The sequence below is a fragment of the Colias philodice genome, chromosome 12 (genome assembly GCF_061535455.1).
Source record: "Colias philodice isolate Cphi_HAF_F1 chromosome 12, ilColPhil1 Martin Lab GWU primary, whole genome shotgun sequence".
Lineage (NCBI taxonomy): Eukaryota > Metazoa > Arthropoda > Insecta > Lepidoptera > Pieridae > Colias > Colias philodice.
In genome coordinates, this window is record NC_143097.1 from 5,463,098 (window position 1) to 5,482,980 (window position 19,883).

Consider the following 19,883-nt stretch of genomic DNA (forward strand, 5'->3'; position numbering starts at 1 on the left):
ATAAGACAGTTTGCTTAGTTTCGAGCAAATATGGTCAATATGAGCCTTCCAATTCAAATTTTCATCAATGTATATATACCTAAGAATTTCGTCTCATCTATTTGCGTTAATAATTTGTTTTTGTACATTATGTTCAGGGGGTTACTTAATTTATGTCTAGTAAATGTCATTAGTTTTGTTTTTTCTAAATTTAATGTCAGATTATTCATTTTAAGCCATGTAATCATTTTGTCTAGGGAGTCTGTCACATCTTCTTTGAGGTTTATTATATCTTCCGAAGTGAAAATTGCAGTACTATCATCAGCAAACATAACTATGCTATTTCTAATGGATTTAGGGAAGTCATTTATGTAAATATTAAATAATAGCGGTCCCAGTACACTGCCTTGGGGTATACCATATCTAACTGTGTCAAGTTTTGATTTATATATTGTCATGACCCTAGTATCAGGACAAATTCGCTTTATTTGTGTCTTAGATTACAAAATAAAAGGCAGATGGAGCATGTCAATCGTCCGTCGCCCTTGTCAAAGAAAATACGAAATCAAAAACGAATACGAACCTCCGCTAGTGCTATAGCGATTCTAGTGTCATGCAATACGTCAAAATGGGTTTGATATTTTAGTAAAAAAATACTGCCTTGTGATTTTAAAACGCTGTAAAATTTGTTCCCGAAAACAAACAAAAAGATAAAGCATCGTTTTACAGGTTTTCTGTAGATTATTTGGCTTATTTAATTTTATATACAAATAATAATTTTACATATACGAAGGAATTCAAAACTTCAACGTATGCTGCCAGTATTTTGAAAATGAATTTGCCAATTTTAGGGGTAAAACGGTAAAATGGTTAAAAGATCTTCGGGGTAGTGCTTTTGGATTTTTCGATCGTGAATGTGATTATTTGTATAGTGCAATAAAGGTTCATGATCATTATTAGATTATTTTAATAAGCATTATACATTTTTTTGTTACTTTTTTAAAAAGCGTCATAGTCGTTTTCGCTCGCGATTTAATTCATGTGAATTTCATGATGGATATGATGAAAATAAAATGTCCCGCATTCGCGACTAAAAACTACCGCTATTCGCATTCATATGTTTTGAAAAATAAAAACTTTTTTTTAACGTATGTAATTTATTTAATCAAATTATTTTGTCCATATTTAACTTTAGTAGATAGGCTTTATGTAACAAAATAATTTTTACAATATTATAAAATAATATCATAAACCCGAATTTATATTAAAATTAAAACATGACTGCTAATTTATGTAGCCTACGTCACTACCACCACTACCTTCATATTTCAGACGATTGCAATGACACCTCACAACTCAAAATGGATCCAACAGTTTATACTGCAGGGCGTGTCAAAGAAATATTATAAAATATACATACATACACTCGAAAAGCATAACCCTCTTTCTTCCGTAGTCGGGCAAAATTTGGGAATTTTTTCAATATCTGGTAACATAACACGCACACAGAAGCACCGTGTTCGTACAGTGCAACGGCGAAATGACAGCACACATAGATTTATGGAAATGACGATAAATAATTCGGTTTAGTTCGGCAACGCTCCATCTGTCTTTTATTTTGTAATCTAAGATTTGTGTATATTGCTTACGACCAGTTAAATATGATTTAATCAGATTCAAAATGTTACCTCTTATTCCATATCTTTCTAGTTTATCTAGTAATATTTTATGAATCACACAGTCAAATGCTTTCGTCAAGTCCATGAATATAGCACAAATATTATTTTTGTTTTCTAGGCTTATCATAATTCGCTTTAGAAATTGATGAATGGCCATGTTAATAGATTTACCTTTACGAAATCCCCATTGTTCCTCAGCAAATAGATTTTTCTTTTCAAAATAATTATTGAGATGGTTATAAATTACCTTTTCAAAGACTTTCGATATAACTGGTATGAGTGCTATAGGTCGATAAAAATTAATGTCTTCCTGACTTCCTTTATTCTTAAATATGGGTTTAATAACAGTTATTTTTAGCTTATCGGGAAATTTACCACTAGTCATACATACATTTATAATATGACATAGTATTGGCGATATAATATTTGAAACTTTTTTAATGATACCAGTTGTTATTTCATCATATCCCGTACTATTGGTGTCGTTAAGAGAAAGTATAATCCTATTTATGTCTGTAGGTGTTGTTGGATTGAGGAACATGGAATGAGATGTGCTTGGAAAATTTAAGCAGTCTTTAGATGGGATGTCCGTAATATTCTGAATTTTTAATGGATTTGTAAAATAATCATTGAATATTTGTACAATTTTTAATGGATTTTCAATTTTCTCGTCATCAACAGTAATTGTAAATATTTCATTGAATTTGTCTGTATTTTGTCTGCTTTTGTTTATAACGTTCCACATGGCCTTTACTTTATTATGTGCGGTTTTAATAAAGTAGTCGTTTTGTGATTTTTGGGTCAATTTAATTATCCTTTTTAGTCGTCCAGAGTATTGTTTATAATTTAATTTATTTATTGTAGTCTGATTTCTCCTGTATGTCCATAGTAGCTGCCGTTTTCGTATAGAGCATTTTTTATACCTCACATATTATTGTAACGCTTTGATGCTCCTCGGGAATAAATTGTTAGTATTTGATTTTGAGTATAATGAGGACCTTAGATCATTAAGTAATGAGGACAATGTCGAGAATAGTTTGTAAATGGAAATTATCTGCGATGCGATCCGCATGAGCTATCTAACCCCGAAAGAATTTTTCAAATCGGACCAATAGCATAGATTAGCGTGTTGAAACAAAGAAATTCTTCAGCTTTATAATTTATATATTCTGCTGCAAGCTGTGCCCAATAGAATAGAATCATGTGGCTTTTCGAAATCAAAATCCAACGAAGTGTCACAATTGACAGCATGACAGACGTCTGTATGACACTGAGGTATGACAAAAGTTTTGACATTAAAATTTATATTATTTGAATACTGAATATTGGAGGGAAGATTACGAAGGTGTCCGTTCTGTGAATCTTTTGACCTTTTTGTTACTTTATATTTAAATACTTAGCTGAACAAGACAGTAATACAATTTCGAGAGAATTACTCACTCTAATAAATTCAGTGGTTTGATACTATGATGTTAATTTACTTGTGGATATGTAGTTACTAAGTGTTGTTGTGCTAGCTATTACCTACTTTCTTTTTAACTTATAGATTGATAATTTATTTGAAGAAATACCAATTCGACGAAATGGATTTAATTCAAACTATTAAAAAAGATAAAGCATATTTAAAATGTAAAGCTGTTGTAAAAAATTGGGAAAAGGAATTTAAATTAAAAAACTCTAGATTACCGTCGAAATTCGATATAAAGGAAGCACCTGCAAATATTAAATATGCATATAAAAAATACTTTCAACTTAAAAGTGCAGCTCTTGAAGATTCCTTGTCAATTTGTGATTTTGATGATGTTCCTGTGGAATCTCCAGAATCTCCAAAAATTATAGAATGGCAAGCAATAAACAATGAAGCCTATGAAAATGAGCAAGAAAAATCTATACCAAAATTACCAAGTGCTCAAGAGTTAGATAATATCTTATCAGCAACATCAACAAAAGAAAATAATTTAAAACTAAGTCCTTATACTGAAAATTTGTCAAAAAAGTTATTTCACAACAGTAAATTTTCACTGCGAAATCCGAGAAAATTGTCATTACCAAAACGTTTATCTCAACAAACAAGCATTGGTTTTGAAGATTCTAGAGCTCCATTAAACAATTCAAGTACATTGATATTGGATGCCGGAAATATGTCTGATTTAAAAGAAACATTGAACAAAAATGATACCCAAATTGATTTTAAGGAATCATTTTGTACGGCAAATAATGTAGATACAAAATCTGATAGTAGCAAATTTCATCAAAATGACTTTCAAAAAAATACTTTTAAAGGTATGTTTTCCTCAATTAATGTATCAAAAGATACATCTGTAAGACAAATTAATTCTGGTTGGTTACAAAGAGCCATTGGACAGAATGTGTCAGAAAGTATTCAGACTACAGATAGAAGGGAAACATTTGGTTTAAGTAATGTTGTGAAGCCAAGCATCTCTGAAAAAACTACTGATTATGTTGAAAATAGTGAATCAGAAGATGAAAATATAACACTTAGTAAATTAAAACCAGCTCTTAAGAAAAGAAAATTAACAAACAATATTCATGAAAATATTGAAAGGTATGATAACAGTGGTTTGGAGTCAAAAAATGCAGACAAAACTCAAGTTCAACAAAATGAAATCAAATCTAGGTCAAAAAATTCAAAATTAAAAAGTTCTCAAAAGGCAATTCACAGTGAAAGTAGCAAACCACCTGATATATCAGAATTTTTACCATTTGGTTTAAAAGAAAAAGTATATCCAAGACATTCCAATGTTGCAGATATCCTTAAAAAAATTGATGAAAAGTCTAATGAATCTCAACTCACTGAAGATAATTTAGAAGATAAATTACATAGAAAGATGCAAAATGGTACTATTAATGAAAACTATGTGAAAATTAATATAGAAAAAAAAGTTTATGCAAGGGGGAAAAAATCTATCAAATTTTCAAAGTATAAAAAGCAGTTGTGGAAAGATAAAAAAGCTCTTCATGCTGGTATGGAATTTCCAGAATCAGGTAAAGTTACATGTTTTAAGTGTGGTTCTGGTGGTCATATGGCTCGTTACTGTACTGCACATAAAGAAAATGTATTGTTGCCATTAGACAATTGTGAAGAAGGAGACATTCCCACTCTTGAAGATATGGAAAAAATTGTAAATAAAAAGTCGAATGAAGTCAACCTTGATGAAGAATTACATACCTGTGTATTCGAGGCTAGTAAAATCCCTGACAGTTTTTTAAAATTACTTGCAAATACCTCTGAGAATACAGATGATATTAAACCTATTTTATCGAAACCTGATGAAATATCTGAAGATTTGCATAAAGCTCTGCAACTGTTTGGTCACAGTCAGTTTCGCCCTGGACAACAAAAAGCAATTTGCAGAATTTTATCAGGGTTATCTACACTGCTAATATTATCAACTGGCAGTGGAAAATCATTATGTTACCAATTGCCTGCATATATTTATAGCACTTACTATAAGTGCATAACATTAGTAATATCCCCACTTGTTTCATTAATGGAAGATCAGGTACTTAGCATGCCTGAATTTTTAAAAGCAGGATGCTTACATACAAACCAACCTCCTACACAAAGGAAGAAAATTGTGGAATTACTTAAATCTGGGCAAATAAATATACTTCTTATATCACCTGAAGCACTCATCTCCAGTGATAGTTCAAATGGTTTTGCAGGTTTATTTAAATCATTACCACCAATCGCATTTGCTTGTATTGATGAAGCTCACTGTGTATCTCAATGGAGTCACAATTTTAGACCAAGTTATTTAATGATTTGTAGAGTATTGCAAGAAAAATTAAATGTTAAGTGTATACTTGGCTTAACAGCTACAGCTAGCAAACCAACTATCAAAAGTGTTATTGAGCATATTAAAGTACCTGATGGGGTGGATGGTGTTGTTACTAATCCTTCACTACCACAAAATCTTTTTTTATCAATGTCCTATGAAAACGATAAAGATAGAGCATTAGTTGCATTATTAGGCTCTGAGAAGTTTAATTCTTTTCATTCAATAATAGTTTATTGTATAAGAAGAAATGAATGCGAAAGGATAGCAGCGGTATTAAGATCATGCTTGTCTGAACCTGGTAAAATTAATATGGAGCAGCAAAATAAAAAACGTAAAAGGATGTCTTATATTGCTGAGGCATATCATGCTGGAATGTCAGCTGCTCAACGGAAGAAAATACAAAAACATTTTATGGATGGCACTTTAAAAATTATTGTTGCCACAGTGGCTTTTGGTATGGGTATAAACAAATCAGATATACGATGTATCATTCATTATAATATGCCACCAAGTTTTGAATCTTACGTTCAAGAGGTTGGAAGAGCTGGACGTGATGGACTTCCTGCATATTGTCATGTGTTATTGAGTAGGTCTGATAATGATAAAGATGAGCTACTAAAACATGTTTATTCTAATTCCATTGATAGGCCAATTATTAGAAAATTACTTGAAAAAGTTTTTATTCCTTGCAAATGTGTACCAGAAACAATATCAAATAACAGTAACTCATCAAATTCATTAAAATGTAATGGACATGAAGTTGGTATACCAATAGATAGCACAGTAGAAGAACTAGATTTACCTTCTGAAAATATTGCAACATTATTGTGTTATGTTGAATTGCATAAAAATAAATATATCAAAGTTCTAAATAATGCGTATACTATGTGTAAAATATCATCATATGGTGGTCCAACAAAAATACTAGAAGCTGCCAAAGGTTGCCCACCTCTTGCTATGGCATATTTAGTTGAAGGAAAAAGAAATGCTAATGTAACAAAGCAAAGTGTTCTAGAATTTAATGTAATAGAAGTTGCTGCTGCTATAGGATGGGAAAGTGGAATGTCAAAGTATCACTTAAAAAACTTAGAGTGGACTGTGAAAGATGGAGTGTCAAGACGCTCATTTTTAAAAGTAGAATTTCACACTCTTGGTTTTCGAATAAAAGCACCTGGAGATTTAAATTCATCTGAACTTGATGAAGTTTTAGATGATTTACATAAAATTGTTCATGGTCAAGAGAAAAAAATGTTACATCAACTTGAAGAAATCCATAACTCTTTTCATCAACTTTGTACTAATTCCTTCAGTGTAATAAGTTCCTCAGATGAGATACTAGAAGATAAATCAAATAAATTAAAAAATATAATTGATAATTATTTTGATAGAGAAGAAAATGTTCCTGCTCATATAACTTTACAACCACGACCATTGCATTACGAACAAGTGGCAGCTGATGTGAGGGCACTAATTGCTACATACAAAGATTGTAAATTCACAGGTAGAAGCATAGCAAGAATATTTCAAGGCATATCTTCTCCGAACTATCCAGCCTTGGTATGGGGTCGTTGTAAATACTGGCGTTCACATTTATCTGAGGACTTTAATGGTTTAATTAAAATTGCGACTCAACAAATCATTCAAATGAAATTGTAAATTAAAAAAAATAAATTTATTAAATTATGCAATGTCTTTAATTCTTCCCTTTTAAAAGGCCCTGAATAATCATCTGAATTACCTTCACACTCAAGCTCAAGTGGATTATTAAAAAGTTGATTAGGTGGCGTGGTAAAAATTTTTGTCCGGATATTAGCCGGCGGATTTTAGTGTCTGCAAAAAGTCTAGATTGGAATTTCCATTTACTGAGCGGGCGGAGAGCTACCTAGTTGTTAAAATTTCTAGGTTCTGGAAATAATCATTATTTTAATGTCTAAGTATTCTAAATCATTACTCTGACTAACATACATAAAACTTACGTTGTAATTTGTGCCAACTTAGTATCCATTTAAATCACGAAACAAGGTCGGTAATTTAATTAAAATGGTCTTATCTACTGCCTACTGGTTCCCAAACTGTGCGCCACGGCCGGCGCCCTGTGCGCCGTCGGAAGTTAGAGGGGCGCCTAGCATCTATACGAATAGCTATTATCATATTATTATGAGGCTGAAGAGTTTGTTTGTTTGTTTGAACGCGCTAATCTCAGGAACTTTTGGTCCGATTTGTAAAATGATTTCGGTGTTAGATAGCAAAGACTACTATGTATATATACGGTTAGATAGCCCATTCATCGAGGAAGGCTATATATCATTACGCTCAGACCAACAGGAGTTGAGCCACGTGGATGAAACCGCGAAGCGTAGCTCGTAAGTAATAAGAGTGAGGCAGAACTACGCTTGCCGGGACAGCTAGAAGAAATATAAAATCAAGGTTTCTATACGTAGTGAAAAAAAAGGTATTTAGTTCTTAAAATGAAGAAAGAAAAACAAAATGTTTAATTCAACGAAATTAATATTTTTATTTCATAAAGTAAAACAAAGTGTACCGATGGACAAACTTAGGGTAACGTATGGTCGAAATAGACATCAATTACCTTTAATTATTATTCATGGACTCTGCATAGATAACGATCAAATGAAATAATAATAAAAATTCTTAACTAAAACGGTGTCGCATTTTAAAGGTCTCAACTCTCAACCTAACGAGATGTAATAATAATTATGTTCATAATTAAGATAAGTTTATAGTAGAGCCATTTTAAGGGCTACCGCACACGGGCCACCGGCCACAAAACGCCGCCACCGACATATTTCCTGCACTTTTTATACATTTTATATGGACTCGCCGCACACGGTTGACGCCTGTGGCGGCCACACGCTACATGCTTCTAGCTTCTCGTGGCGACGTTTGTGGCTGTGGCCCGTGGCTCATGTGCGGCGACGGTAATAGGCCACATTTGACAGTTCAACAAAATTCAACAACGTAACCTAGTAACGACGACATAGAATAACATGATATATCGTTTTGATAGAACTGCACATTTGCTTAACCTTTTTCAATTACGATTACTTACATTATGATAATAATTATTATAATAACCGATACAAATAATTTTAAGATTTGATTTTCCTGATAAACTATTCTAAACATAATAAACAATTTCTGATTTAAACAACTGACGTCGTTACAATTTTGTGTCAATAAACCTTCTATTATGTAAATATATTTTTCATTTTCATTTGTGAATAAAAATCATCACAAATTAATAAATGCGTTGTGTTTTTTAATAATGCATTAATTTGTCTCACTTATTTTGCTCCATAAATTTACGAAAGAAAGTATATTACTGGGACAGGGATTCGCCTGATGAATTTTAAAATTGACATGTGTTTCAAGTTCGATTGACAAATGTTACAAGTCCGTATCGATTAATTCACTTTAATCGATGTTTGCAGCTTATCTCTCTTCGAAGATAAAATTGATAGACGTCAAATGTTGCCTATTAAATTGGCTCGACTATAATATATTATAACTCTAATAAAACAATTCAAAATTTATGAAACGAATGTGCTCTGCTTTTAGTTCTATCGACCGTTATTATTTTTTTTTATCCTCAACAATTACGTATTTGCGTTTCTCTAAGAATGTCCAAGAGTGTTGTTATTGCTATTATATTAGAACAGAAAAGGATTTAATATTATTATTGCGTACAAATGTTACTTACATTAGTAGGTTTAAACCAAGTAACAAAAGATATATCGGAAGAATATATTACAATCGTTTGGACTTCTTTATGACTATAGTCTATAATACATCTAGTAAAAATATCCAATTCGCATCACAACACGCACACATTACAAAGAATAATAATTATTAGTATTTTTCCTCAATAACACCTTTACATATAACAGAAGCTCTCTGTAAACAATTTAAAACTAAACATAAATATTAAGAATAGAAATAAATTCAAACTAAAACAACATTTTCTTAAGTGATAAAAATATTATGACTTTCAATAAGTACATATTCTTGTAGATATTAAAAATAACAGGGTAGTTATTGAGTCTGGAACGAGAACAAAAAAAGACGCAACTTCGAATTCTTAAAATAATGCGGATTATTCGATTACTTTGTAAACAATATAACATACCTATTCTAGTGCTATTAAAATGGACATGACAGATAACTGCTTGATTAAAATGCATTTAACATGTACATCTAATATTATTTTCAATGTGAATAAAAATCCTGCTACAATTATTATACGTAATTAATAACAGCTATTATAATATATGAGAATAATAAAACTTAGATTAAGTATTGGTATTGCATGTATGAATTTTGGCAGTACTTATAGATATATTATTATAATTTATAACATTAAATAATTTTTGAACTTAATTTTAAAATTCTGGAAGAAACGGTGTAAGTATAATTAGATAAATAATCATCAGTTTTTAATAATATAAATATTAAACGATAAAAATAAGCAAATTGTATTCAAAATTTGAGTCTGAGTTTAAAGATTAATAAAAGACAATAATTGTCAAGTTGGTCACAATCCTGTTTACTCGTTGTGATATGAATGTAGAGATAAACTACGATAACATGGCGCGCCCCTCCAAATTACTGTTTCAATGTGTGTAGTGACATCCTTACGAAGGAGTTTGTATGTAGTTGTACGTATTCGTCTTTAGTACTTTACATCCAGATTTGTTGGTCAACTAATCATAAGTTGCCGAGCGCCCAAGACAACACACGTGTCGTTTTCATAGAATACGTCATTGCAGCGCCATTACTAATAATAATGAGCGATTAGAGCGTGACTAGTCGAGCAACAAATCCGTGGATTTGTTTTTGTTTGACGGCCGTCTCATTACGCACACATGCGTTGTGAATCTTGGTGGTGCATTGTAAATACTTTCACAAATACTTTCAAACGTTTTGAATTTTGGAGGGGCGCGCCATGTTATCGTAGTTTATCTCTACTATAACGTGTTGCTTAACTAACGTAAGTAAGTATATAAATAATTATGTAAAAAAAGTATTATATTTTGGAAAACATATTAGGTACCGCCTTAAATTAAATATTTTTTTTTCATAATAATTACTATATTGTATTACTTAATAAAGGGTTTAAACAGAAAGGGAAACAAAACTGTTGTATTGGGCAATGTTGCGTTTTAAGATGTCTGCGCATAGTCCAAGAACCCGTTCAAACCTGTAAATGACATTATTTATTAATTTTGTGCACTTTCGATATAACTATCGACAATTTATACTATAATAGTAAAATACTATGTAAATTATTCCAATAGTTGTATTTCGTTAGATCGTATAGTTTCTAGTCCCATTTACTGCAAAATATAATGTGGGATATTTCTATAGCTCTAATTTTATTCCAATCACAAACGGTCGTTTCACCCCCTAATTTCGTAACATATTCCGTTCCATGAATTGATTACTTGACACTCGTGAATGCCAAATGGACCATACAGAAAATAAGAACAAAGCATTTGGAACGCGCACACACTTCGGAGCGAGCAAGATGGCCGCGCTCATCTTCATAACCTGATACGCAGGCTGGAAATTGTTAACGAGCCCTGGAGGAAAAGTACTTTAAATATTAATTTTTTTATTTTTAACTAGTTCGAATCCTGGGCATGGTAAGTGAATTTTCAAAAATCGTTTAATGCAGTTTTATTTCCTTTTAATAATAAAGGAATGTATCATTTCAACAAAATTATCTACCTCCAGTATTTCAAATACTTCCTCTCCAGGGCCCATAGAAAATTTCCACCTTGTGTAATAGGCGGCACGTACGTAGGGGATTACTGCGCATGAAAACAAACGCGTAAAACAATTATTACTCAGATACCTCATTTTTTACTTCTGCAGGTTTAGGCACAAAATAAATTTGCCGCCTGGAATACTTCAAAATTCATTATTCTTTATTTACTTTCAACATGCTACAAAGACGTTACATTTGTACTTACCGTGCTTTTTGGGAAACTTGCCGTCCGCGTCATAGACACCTAACCTAACCTAACCTTGTCAGAAACCTAACCTAACTTATCAAAAACCTAACATTTACAGACACCTAACCTAAAATCTGTCTTTAAAAAAAAAAGAAAAAATGTTGTGTGGTTTTATGAAACCACGGTAAAAGTGAAACTTAGGCACAAAATTATCGTACATATTTGTACGATAATTATTATCGTTACGGTTCCGAACACTGCTTTATACCTACTCGGCAGCCGACCGTCACGCGACATGCGCTACACAGACCAAAAAGTTTGAGACGATGTAATAAAAGTTTCACTTTAACAAGATGGCTGCCGCGAGCTGTCATACCTGGCGCGGTCGAGCTTGACGCACTTGAGCGGTCCGGCGGCGCGCACGGTGGCGGCGCGCGGCCGGTCCAGCAGCAGCGCGATCTCGCCGAAGTAGTCCGACGGCCCGAGCCGGCCCACCTCCACCGCGGCGCCCTCCGCCTCGCCGCCGCGCTGCTGCAGCACCACCGCTGTACCTGTCGATTATTGTGCTGTGCTATAAAGTATATATGTTACCGGCCAAACCCGATTTCAGGACAAACTAGTTTTGCCTAGGCTAAACTAGTTCGTCCTATACACGATCGGATGAACTGGTATAACCTAGGCCAAACTAGTTCATCCTAAGACCAATAGGATAAATCAGTTCAGGCTAGGCCATACTAGTTTATCCTAAAATAAATACGTTAGGTTTAGGTTAGGTTAGGTTAGGTTTCTTAAAAAAAACTACACAGAAATAGGAGTCAACGCGCAAAAAAAAAATGGCCTAGCATGAACTGATTTATCCTATTGGTCTTAGGATGAACTTTCATTTTTATATAAGTACTAGCGACCCGCCCCGGCTTCGCACGGGTGCAATGCTGATACTTAATACACTACAGAAAAACTGTGAACGTTGTATATAAAAACAAAGCGGCCCGCTCCGGCTTCGCACGGGTATAAAATATATAGCCGGGCGGCCGGCCGGTACCACGCCGCAAACGCTACTATAATATCTTCGAAAATATTCACTTAAATCATACGGTGTAAAGGGCCATATAGATATATATATTAAATGAACAATGTATTCAAGGTATTTAATTGGTTAAGGATTAATGCTGTATTGACTAAAATCGCTTCGAAAATTAGCCATTATTTGTCGTAAAAAGTAAATGACAAAAAAAAGTTATTGTGGGTTATCCGTTAGAGATAGACATATATTTTTCAATGTGTATAATACTTAGTACATTATTTTGATAAAACTCGTAGGGTTCAGCCTGCGTTTGCAATGTAAGCGGAAAAAATGTAATTTTTTACGACATCACATTAGAAACCTCAAAAATAACATTACTTCTCCACTATTTAATGGATGTTATTATACATATAAACCTTCCTCTTGAATCACTCTATCTATTAAAAAAAACCCCATCAAAATCGGTTGCGTAGTTTCAAAGATTTAAGCGTACAAAGGGACATAGGGACATAGAGACAGAGAAAGCGACTTTGTTTTATACTATGACATATAGATAATACTGAATATAAGGGCCACATAATTCTGAATTTTAATGTACTGTATCATCTTTTTGGGAATAAATGTATTTCTATTCTATTCTCTTCTATAAGACGCGTAACATGTGATCTTTACATAAAGTGAAGTCCCGTGTCCCCGATCGATTTTTTCATTAGGGACAAGTAGGTGATCAGCCTTCTGTGTCCTGCCAGACCGAGACATTTTTTTTTTCGTCTCCACCGGGAATCGAACCCAGGACCCCTCGGTTCTACGCTCACGCGTCAACCACTGTACCGAGGAGGCGGTCAAGATCTTTACATAGTACGTGGATAAACTCACAAGTTGAAGTTAAAAAAATAGGAATTCAGCTTCTACATACCTTCCACAATAATGTAGAAATCGTTTCCAGGCTCGCCTTGTCGCACAATAGTTTCGCCGTCGTTGAACGACACCGGCTCCAGTGCATCTGCTACAGTCAATCGTTCCCATTTCTCTAAACTCTCTGGAATATTTTATGCCAGTAATTAGTTGCTAGATATTACGAGTGGCCGAAATTCGATCAAAATTATACAGAGGAGTAGATATAAAATATGTATTATGTGTGGATGCAAGTGTGTTTAATTTTTTTTAAAAAATAGGGGCACTATGCACTTAATCCAAAAGCGTGTCACATTTCATAGTCCTCCATGTATAATATAATTAGTAATTATAGTACGAGTTCCAGCTGCAGGATCAGTGCGTTCATCGGTTTTTTTATGTATATTTACAATTAGGAGAATATATATCGACTAGGTTGCCAGTCGAAATTTGGCCGCAAGCATGTTTAATTAAAATTTTTCGAATCGATTTTTGGGAAAAAAATTCGTTCACTTGTTTTTTGAATAAAATGTAGTCTACATCACGTCAAATGATATAAAAATTCAATAAAATCACGGTTGCCGCTTTTCACCTGGCCGCAACATCTTGGCAGCCTGGTGCAAACAGGTATGATTTCGATTTATTTTTACGTTCATAACGCACATTTATGAATCATATATCAAATTAAACTTTAAAGATATTTTTTTTCTATTTATTATCATACTAGCTTTCCGCCTGCGGCTTCGCCCGCGTTTTCAAAAAAAAAACCCGCATAGTTCCCGTTCCCGTGGGATTTCCGGGATAAAACCTAGCCTATGTCACTCAGAAATGATGTAGCTTTCCAACAGTGAAAGAATTTTTCAAATCTGCCAAGTAGTTTCGGAGCCTATTCAATTCATACAAACAAACAAACAAACAAAAAATCAAACCTTTCCTCTTTATAATATTTGTATAGATGTATAGATGTATAGATATGGTTGCCTAATTAAATCCGGCCGCAAATAAGGGTTGCCGGCTGTTAAAGATGTTGAATATTTAAGGTTGAGTGTAAACATGCTTGCGGCCAAATTTTGACTGGCAACCTAGTCGACATATATTCTCCTAATTATAAATATACATAAAAATTCGGTTTTCAGCAAAAAAAGATTAACGCACTAAACCTATATTTATAATTTTTAAAAGCCAGCAACCCTTATTTGCGGCGGGATTTAATTAGGCAACCATATATGATAATAAATAGAAAATAATTAGCTTTAATTTGATATATCTTCTTTCTTCTCTTATATATAAAAATGAATCGCAAAATGTGTTGGTAAGCGCATAACTCGAGAACGACTGAACCGATTTCGATAATTCTTTTTTTATTATATTCCTTGAAGTACGAGGATGGTTTTTATGTAGGGAAAACGTAAATATGTACCACGGGCGAAACGGGGCGGACCGCTAGTCTTCTTCTTCTTCTTCTTCTTCTTATATATAAAAATGAATCGCAAAATGTGTTGGTAAGCGCATAACTCGAGAACGGCTGAACCGATTTCGATAATTCTTTTTTTATTATATTCCTTGAAGTACGAGGATGGTTTTTATGTAGAGAAAACGTAAATATGTACCACGGGCGAAGCCGGGGCGGACCGCTAGTGATTCATAAATGTGCGTTATGAACGTAAAAATGAATCGAAATCATACCTGTTTGCACCAGGGTGCCAAGATGTTGCGGCCAGGTGAAAAGTGGCAACCGTGATTTTTTAGAATTTTTATATCATTTGACGTGATGTAGACTACATTTTATTCAAAAAACAAGTGAACGAATTTTTTTCCCAAAAATCGAATAGAAAAATTTTAATTAAACATGCTTGCGGCCAAATTTTGTCTGGCAACCTAGTCGATATATATTCTCCTAATTATAAATATACATACAAATTCGGTTTTCAGCAAAAAACCGATGAACGCACTGATCCTGCGGTGGGATCTTAGACTATTACTGTATATGAAAGAAGTCAGTTAAAAATATACTTATACAATAAATTTGTGGCGGCCTTAAGCATCCCACAAATTCATATGTATCATGTGTGAAGGATAATACGAAAGCAAATACGAAAGTGAATAAAGTTTCAGATATAGCTTATAGTTAGATTAATATAAACATATACATACCAAGTATAGAAACCCTAGACAAGAATTCATCATACATGCGCCGTTTTCTTATAGTCGAACCCATTAATATTCTTCTGTAGGAGTCACGATCGAGACCCCATAGTTTGAGCGGAGTTCTCGCACGCACAGTCGCGGCTCTCGGTGTTCCGTATATAAGAGCTAGTTCTCCAAAACTTCCACCCTCCCCTATTGTTGTTACCACTTCACCATTAACTAATACCTAGTAACAAACAATTGAATATCTACAAAATCCTAGAAAAATACATTATATATATGTACAATACATTTCACGAAAATTATTTATTTCAAATATCTTTGATCTCTAGCATGGGATAACTGCTGACCTAATTATGATTAAAATAAAAAAAGGTAATATGTGATACAAATATCATTTAGATTTAACATAAATATATAATACATAATAATAAACCATTCAACACACCTCAACTTCGCCTGAATCAATAATGTAAAAATTATCTCCCTCATCTCCTTGTTGTATGACTGTTTCACCCACAAGACATTGCACGGGAAACATGGCATCAAACATATCGGCCCTCTCAGATTCATCCAAATGTGTAAACAGTACATTGGAAGCAATAGCTCTTGACAGTGCCCCCATAGTCTTGTAATCCTTTGGCACAACCTACAATTTTCAAATTCAAAAGTAAGTCTTTATCTTATAAGGTTTTTTTAGAAGAGCAAGCTAAGGAGCTAGCTGATGTTAATTGGTCAACATTGTCCATATGCAATAGAAAATATACTGCTGCTGTTACAGGTGCTTTACTTGCCTTTTAATGACAAATACACTCTTTTTTGAAGAGAAATTGACAACAAATTTTATCAGGATGGTAGAAAATATACACAATTGATTGCACCTTTTTCACATAGCTTGTAGCATCTTCTTCAGTGACTGGTTCGGCACTTATACCACCGCGTCTCCGAGGTAGCTGGCCGCCCAATACTGGAAGTGGTGACAGTTCTCCATCTGCTTCACCCTCAGATGTTGCAGCAGCAGCTGCTGCAGCCTTTACCTGTTCCTGACGAAAAATAACGCCCTTTAAACTGTGACGAAAATGTGGTTGTGCTTAATTATTGTGAAAATTTTAATTGTAAAAAATATATTTTTGATATATTATCTTTATGGTATGTAAGTTTAAAACCAAGTAAAAATATTTTTTTATTCCTAATAAACTTGAGTCTGTTATACTTTTAACAGCAAGATATAAATAACAATATAATCATTACAAGTGCGTCAAGGCAATATTCAAATCATTAAATTGATAGTGTAATGTTGCATAGGCAAGATATCCCAAGCAATCATTGCATGACACATACTTAATTTGGTAAAATATTTCATCCATTTGATTTATATCATATAGGTATTTAATGCAAAAAAAACCTAAGTCTTTGTTATATAATTTTCTAATCTCCAAGAAATAAGCTTTGTTTTAACTTGTAAATATTTTTGTTATTTCAATATGCTTAGTTTCATTATTAAAAACTTCGGTATTTCTTTAGAAATTTGCGGCACGAATTAAGGGGGGGGAGGGGAGGGAAAGGGAGGGGGGAGGTAAGGGGAGACCCCCTATAAAGTGGGGGGGTGAGGAAACCCCCCCTTCTATTTTTTTTAAAATTTTATTTGAGATTATATTTATACTAGCTTACCGCCCGCGGCTTCGCCCGCTTTGACTTAAACCTAATAAATTATATACTAAAACCTTCCTCTTGAATCACTCTATCTATTAAAAAAAACCGCATCAAAATCCGTTGCGTAGTTTGAAAGATTTAAGCATACAAAGGGACATAGGGATAGAGAAAGTGACTTTGTTTTATACTATGTAGTGATGTAGGTAGAAATATAACGAAGATTATGGGCTTTCTTGACTGCTCCGGCGCTGCAGAACGTGGCGCTTGCCCCCGTGTACCTCGTTGCAGGCAGGAGTCTTCACTCGCCTTCGTAGCTTCGGCTTTTTGGTCGCCTTTGGCGACCAGCCTCAGCCACTCCGGCTCGCTTGACTCTGCCTGCTCCTCAGCACACGCGGGCGCCACGCTCCTCAGCGCCTCCGACTTTTTAAATACACTCTAGTGTATGACAGACAAGTACCACGTGGAATCGGGGTGGACAGATTCGGTTCTGTGATTAACAATTTGTGTGCAATATACTTACATACAATAAAAACATTTTTTAAATAATTATTTTTCAAATCTTGTATACATGTTTGATACAATTTACAATGGCAATGAATGGATCCATTTTATTTTTTTCCACCCATCGTCTCCACATACTCTATAATATTATCACCGAAGTTTGCTGGGTGGTTATAGTTATCTTTTTTAAAAAATCTTTTTACAACATGCCACTGGGACTCAAATGGGTCAGAGGCAACAAATGGGTTGTCTGGGTCTGAGTGATTAACTTTTTTATGAACATACCCATATTGCCCCAAACAATCATATGCTCGCCAATAACCCGTATGAATTGTTGTCCCCTCAGCAACATGCTTTTGAATGAACTATGGTTTTTAATATGTACATTAAGACATTTGTTATCTCTTTCAAACACAATTCTTGTAGTTTTGTCAATGTAACTCAAACAATTTTGAACATAATCTCGAAAATTAAAAAAAAGATTTCTCTGTAATTACACGTTTCCGCACGAAAAGCCGCTAATGTATGTTTCGGGGCATCATTATCGATCGATAAAAATTAAAATCGCGCCGAAATTCGTGCCGCACGTTTCTAAAGTCAACCCAAAACTTCAATGCATATGATAACTGTATTTAATGTATATTAGAATAAGGTATTTGGTGTAATTTGGAAAAGAGAACTTTAGAAGAGCTTTGATTATATTAGTAAAATAATAGATGAGCCATCAACACTTGAAAAATTGAAAACCATCTCACCATTCTGTTGATTGAAGAGGTAGAATTTGAAATGACAAAAATCGCGAGACTAGATCGCGGCGAGATTCGCCTTCCACGCAAGTGTTAAAAATTACGTAGTTATTAAATTTAGTTTTAACTCAATATTTATAGTCTAAATACAGACCACTTGAGGAATCTTACAAATCTATTTTGAGTCTCAGCTGTCAACTGGAACATCCATAGCATACACTAACACCACTACATCTCCTCTACTCACTCATATTTTGTATATTTATTGTATTATATTAATGATAGCTTTATACATTTAAATACAAAAATTGGTGTATAAAAATCATGATTTTTTAAGACGATAGTAATAATATCATTACTGTAAACTAACTCACTCTTTCTAATTTTTGAAAATATTGTCGCAAAAATGTCACTGGATCATCGGGTCTATTTAGACAAAGTTGTACTATACAGTTTTTGAGTAATATTTGTATATTATGGCTTTGTATATAGTTTTCACATTGATGTAAACATTGTTCTTCTTCCATAGTATCCATATTTTTCATTTTAGAAACTTAAATGCAGCATACATACTAAATTTTTATAGATATACAATGAAAATTGACATTATTCCGTTCACCCTGGCTTTTGTAATTTTGACAAGTGACGTCAAAAGAATGTTAAGATGGATCCACACCAACCAGCATATAAGAGGTTGAAGACGTCACTAGGACTACTAATTATATAGGAAATTTGACGATATTCTATACTGATCACGAAAGTGAAAAAATAAATCAATAAAATTATCCCTTCAAATATCGATATTATAGAATGCAGAATATTTGAGAGCACTGGCAGCTTAAGCCTGCATACGTAACGATTTATCGTAGCGATAAATCTGTGCAGACCAGTTTGCGCAGTTTTATCGATCGTGTGTATTACCATAAGATCATCGATTTTTCATCCACACGATCGATAAAACTGCGCAAACTGGTCTTCACAGATTTATCGCTACGATACATCGTTACGTATGTATTAGGCTTTAGAGTATATAATATATACTATCTTGTGCTATCTATAGAGAGCGCACAACGAAGTGGGAACAGTAGGCACAGGTGGGAACTACACGACGTTCCCGCCGCGAGCGCTTGTAGTCGTGGTTGAGTGCTATCGATGTGCGTTTCTCTAGAGATTTTTTTCATATTTACGAATAAACATGGTGAAATGTGCAGTTCAAGCTTGCAATAACGATACTAGAAAAAACACAAAATTGAAATTCAGTATCACATTTCATCGATAAATCGATTGTTGTATTTATTTTTATGAAAATAAATCTAGCATCGCGGGGGTGAAATCCCCCAAGTCTAATTCCGCGTTTAAACAATCAAGCTGCTGTCAGACACACTGTCGGACATTTCTTGCGCAAGTTTTCTTGCAGAATGCAGATGGACAGGCGGCCTTACATACAATATCTATGGCAATCTTATACATATCTGTTACCA

At 33.7% G+C, this 19,883-nt stretch overlaps 2 protein-coding genes and 1 long non-coding RNA gene across 5 annotated transcripts in view; 1 reads left to right on the forward strand and 2 right to left on the reverse strand.

The window, feature by feature from the left end:
• Nucleotides 1–19,883, reverse strand: part of LOC149483991 (uncharacterized) — a 418,879-nt gene that overhangs the window by 91,083 nt on the left and 307,913 nt on the right. The gene's annotated exons all lie outside the window — the stretch shown is intronic.
• Nucleotides 2,589–7,145, forward strand: RecQ4 (RecQ4 helicase). The gene is made up of 2 exons (XM_089701520.1): nucleotides 2,589–3,003; nucleotides 3,205–7,145. Exon 2 carries the CDS (start codon nucleotides 3,242–3,244, stop codon nucleotides 7,115–7,117), a length of 3,876 nt encoding a protein of 1,291 aa, XP_089557646.1. The 5' UTR covers nucleotides 2,589–3,003; nucleotides 3,205–3,241; the 3' UTR covers nucleotides 7,118–7,145.
• Nucleotides 7,952–19,053, reverse strand: Pka-R1 (protein kinase, cAMP-dependent, regulatory subunit type 1). Of its 3 annotated transcripts, none has more exons than XM_089701522.1 (7): nucleotides 18,777–19,053; nucleotides 16,384–16,539; nucleotides 15,951–16,151; nucleotides 15,509–15,728; nucleotides 13,377–13,499; nucleotides 11,813–11,987; nucleotides 7,952–10,679 (listed from the first exon to the last, which is right to left on the reverse strand). In XM_089701522.1, the coding sequence occupies exons 1-7, from the start codon at nucleotides 18,945–18,947 to the stop codon at nucleotides 10,595–10,597; spliced, it is 1,131 nt and encodes a 376-aa protein (XP_089557648.1). In that variant the 5' UTR covers nucleotides 18,948–19,053; the 3' UTR covers nucleotides 7,952–10,594. The 3 variants fall into 3 exon arrangements, with proteins under 3 accessions (XP_089557648.1, XP_089557647.1, XP_089557649.1); XM_089701521.1 differs by having other exon boundaries at nucleotides 16,384–16,545; nucleotides 18,777–19,052; XM_089701523.1 differs by lacking the exon at nucleotides 18,777–19,053 and adding an exon at nucleotides 18,412–18,564 and having other exon boundaries at nucleotides 16,384–16,545.